Here is a 4534-nt window from a genome sequence, read left to right on the forward strand (position 1 = left end):
CTAATATGTTCTATAAATCAACCAGCCAACAACAGCTCTGTGGTCTATAGCCTCCTCTTTGTCGACGGGATCTGACGATCTCTGCCTCTTTTTTATTTTATTTTTTATGTCAGCCCATGGTGACATTTCTCTTAATGCCTTGCTGAAAAGTGGTTGCTTTGGAAATCCGAATGACTCATATAAATATGTTCATGTTTTTTAATACAATAAAATGGCAGCATATGAATAATATACACACAGGCACATGAAAAGTCAAAACGCCAGAAGCGCAGAAACATTAGATAATTTCGTAAACAGAGTAACAACACATCAAAGTTTAAGCTTCAAAGTACAGCTCTGTTGTTAACAAACGGCGCCCCTGTGTGGTCGACAACTACAGTTGTCCCTGCGAATGTTGACAAGTTACAACAAACTGTCTCCGGTGGTCAGCATAAGAGGAAAAAACAAGGCAGAGTTAAAACCTGTCTACGTGGGCACACAGCAGTGATCGCTCGGCGTACTGTCATCTCTCCTTTTCTTCGATGCCTTGACAAATGCATGCAACCACACTCATAAAAAAAATTATGAAAAAAATGCTCCAAAACGCTGGCTGACAACTGTTCGAGATTCTCTGAAGGAGAGCAAACGGCGATGGCATTACCGGAAAAGGCGGTGCGTTATGAGATTTTCCCGGAAATACGTCACGGCTATATGTGCATAGAGTCCATGGTCTGCAGCTAGACTCGTCTCTAGACTGTCACACCTCAGTCAACATGGCAGCGACTGTTTCTGTTTTTAATAGAGCAAGACGTGGCTCAAGATCAAATTCCCATTTAGATCAAGGCGTCAACGTTATCCAGGTAAGATCATTTGGTGGCGAAGCAGACAGGCTTTCGTTTCTAAGCGTTTAAACAACGTTTCCTAAATTTACATAGAAATTAAAGTCAAAGTCGGTACATAAAATGATAGATTTGGAACTAGTTGTCCATGTCAAAAGGTCAGTAAAATTCATTACAACAATTTGAACCGTCATGTTGGTTGGAAAGACTGAAGCTAACACTGGTACTGCTAAATCACAACAGTCACGGCAACGAAGCACATAACGTACACGCATGTGAAAAGCTACCGCTAAAATAATAGATAAAGAAATTGAGCACAGCGGGGCATCATGTTGGAGGGTAGATGTGGATTACTTGTGTATTTGACTATATTGCGAAGCATTGCAAACAAGTTTTGCTGACTTTGTGTCTAATGCAGTGACGTGAGGTTCATGACTGCCAGGCACTGACTTCTCTGAAGTCGCATATATAAATATGAAACATCTAGAGAGTAGCATGTATTTCAGTTTTGACCTAAATTGAATTTTGTTTTCAAAGATTTTAATTATTCTTAAATCTAGGATGTCACTATTACATATTTTCAAAATTTATTATTAGATTTACTATTCCATTTACATTTATTTTGCATTTAAGTGTATTAGGAAACCATTTTACCCGATTTCTGTTTATGATCCAATTATTGTTCTGTACTTTGTATTGTTTGGTGATTACAATCCCTCACCTCCCTCAAAACAATTAAGTCATACCACAAAGAGGGGTTGACCTAACCTTTTTGAAACTGATTTAGTTACTGGTTTGGTCAACCTAAGTAAAAGAATATGTTTGCAAATTTCTTATTTTGATTGAACACAAAACAATCATTCTGCTTTTTCGAAGGACTACAGAAATCAGTGAATAATTAGTGCTGAGAGGCTTAAATCATAGTAGCAACGTGACAGGATTGACCAAAAATGAAAATCTGTCAAAATGCAAAGTGTGGTTGGAACGAACGGCCACTTCAACCTGCGTACAACACAGCAAGAATTTAGAAAATCGGATGAAATGAAGCATTTTGTGTGGGGAAATTTGCATTTTTGGGGAAAGCCTATTCAAAATCTGGTATTAAAAAAAAGCACCTTTGGATTAGAGTAAAATGGTATAATGTCATAATTTATCAACATATTGTTACAAAACGTCATACATTAAAGGTGCAATGTGCCGTTCAAAAATGTAATATTTAAGCTTTTTCTACATCATGCATGCCAATGCCCAGATGAGTACGAAGACCTTGACTCTTTTTACTCTGACTACACCTATCAGCTTTTATCTTCATCACAGAAGATTAGCTACAAAAGGTAAACAATCTTGTTTGCTTTTGTCATGTTGCTGGTAGGCCTACTAACCAATTTTATTCGTTTTCTGTGGCTATCGCTTTAAGATCGTGCACGCATGCGCACCATGAACGAGCCTGACACAGATGCTGCAGTTACGCTTTGGAGAGTTGGCAGTCGCGAGTAAATAATTTATAAGGTCCACACAGATCTTTTAATGTATTAAGTCATGTTGAATTTGATTTTGAACTTTTTTTTATGAAAATGTTAATTTAAAGGCCCTAATTAACATATGTTGACACAAAAGTTGCGCCGCCTTGCACAGAGACTGCAGGCCAGAGGGTTGAGGTTACTTGATGCTATATTTGCCAAATTGTAAGATGCCCCCACAACGCTGGTCTTTCATAACCTTGACAACAATATCTTTTGCGAAATAATATAGTTATTACAGGGCTCGACACTGCGACCAATTCACCCACAAATGCGGGGCAACTGTACAGCCTGTGCTGATGAAAAATTAATCCAGCCGCGCGGCATGGTACATGTTTTAATGAGTGGTGCAACAACTCATCTTTGAGCCGTGATCTGTATTCATCAAGGGCCACGGTTCGGGTCGTCATAGTCCGGGAACCAGCTGCGGAGGCCAACTTCAAGATAAAAGCCTTGCAAGTCATACATTGACGTTGATGTAATTGCCTTATTTGTATTTTGAAATTGACCCACGCTGCGCGTAAAAGGCGTCGCGTCTCAAGGCGGCAAGCTTGACTCGTCCTCACACGACTGTTGACTAGTTCCAACATCAACACAACGCCACCTCAAAATTCTATTGAATTGCCAATTAAGGACGCTAAGAAAGTGAATTAGTCTGTTAATTAGTCTGTCATTGTATGATATGACAAAAGTCTCCGGCATTAGCAACTAGCTACTAACTGGGACCGTTAACGTTGACAGTGTTCGAGCTTTATTACTTAGATTACTTATTACAAAGCCTGTCTGTAAGGCTTATTTTAAAAGTTACTGTGGCTCGAGGCACCTCGCTAACGGGTGTTGTGCCACATAAAAAAATGTATCCGCTACCGCGGGAGGTCACATGCATTGAATGGAAGCCACGCGACAACACTAACCTACGCATGTTTTCAACACATGAAGAACACACTTGTGGTTTTCCATTTTCAGTTTAAAAAAACGTTTTGTAACGAGAGAATTTTTTTATCGCAGAGAAGCAGAATAAAAAGCAACAATCACTTGCGCTCTAGACCGGGACGGGGTGCGCCTGGACGAAGGGTGTCCCTTCTCCGGCCTCGCCACCCCATGTTTGTGGAGAGCCTGATGCTAAATGACTTGGAGACGACCTGATTGGGTGGGGGTTTTGTGTGTAGCAGAGCAGCTCCCTTGCTGCGATCTATTGAAAGTCAACCCTTTGACCCAAAACATTTTTGGTTATTTTACACTTCATACCGTGCATTCTAGTGAATTTTCAGAGCAAAAATGTTAAGGCATTACTCAGTGACACCATATTTTTTGCACTTATTTAGTATTAAAATAAAATAAAAATAAAAATATATAAATAAAATAAGGCTTTCATATCGGATTGTAAGCGAAAAAACTGGATTGAGACAGTGAAAAACACACATATTAAAACTAGGGATGCACGGTTAACCGGTACTAATTTGGTATCGGGGTAGTGTGTCATTTAAAACGACAGTCCCTGACAAAAGTCTTGTCGCTTATCCATTTTGTAGAAACACCAGCTTATAACCTGACTTTTAATTAACCAATCGGTTTTGGAAATGGCTCATATATAAGCTAAAACCCTCCCAAATGATATTTAATATACAAAAATAAATTTGCTTCACTGAAGAAATTTTGATAATTTAATGAACACAGAAAAATCTGATTTTGGCAAGACAAAAGTTTTGTCGCCTACAAAATGTCATGTGAAAATGGAACAAATAATTGACTTCAAATACAAAAAAAAGTTACATAACATCAGAGAATGAAGTAGTGGTGCTGTGAGATCCATATCTAATATCTTGTATGACTTCCATGAGCTTGAAGGACTGCATCCATGCGGTTCGGCAATGATTCATACAAGTAATCAGGAATAGCAAAGAAAGCAGTCTTACATGCAATCTCTTGAAGGCCCCATACTGGATGTAACCCCAGACCATGATTTTTCCGCCACCAAACTTAACTGTTTTCTGGGTGTATCTCGGATCCATGCGGGCTCCAGTAGGTCTTCTGCAATATTTGCGGTCGCTGTGATGTAATTCAACCGAAGATTCATCAGAGAAATCCACCTTCTGCCCAGAAAACAGTTAAGTTTAGTGGCGGAAAAATCATAGTCTGGGGTTACATCCAGTATGGGGCCTTCAAGAGATTTGCAGGGTGGAAGGCAATATCAAT

At 39.3% G+C, this 4534-nt stretch overlaps 1 protein-coding gene across 2 annotated transcripts in view; it reads left to right on the top strand.

Annotated features, from left to right (window-relative positions):
• Positions 1-672: 672 nt before the first annotated feature.
• Positions 673-4534, top strand: part of ccdc93 (CCC complex scaffolding subunit CCDC93) — a 108941-nt gene continuing 105079 nt past the window's right edge. For both annotated transcript variants that reach the window (XM_077580426.1, XM_077580427.1), the window contains exon 1: positions 673-839. In XM_077580426.1, the coding sequence (XP_077436552.1) occupies positions 753-839 (87 nt within the window). In that variant the 5' untranslated portion in view covers positions 673-752. The remainder of the gene's footprint in view (positions 840-4534) is intronic.

This window comes from Vanacampus margaritifer, chromosome 11, assembly GCF_051991255.1.
Source record: "Vanacampus margaritifer isolate UIUO_Vmar chromosome 11, RoL_Vmar_1.0, whole genome shotgun sequence".
Lineage (NCBI taxonomy): Eukaryota > Metazoa > Chordata > Actinopteri > Syngnathiformes > Syngnathidae > Vanacampus > Vanacampus margaritifer.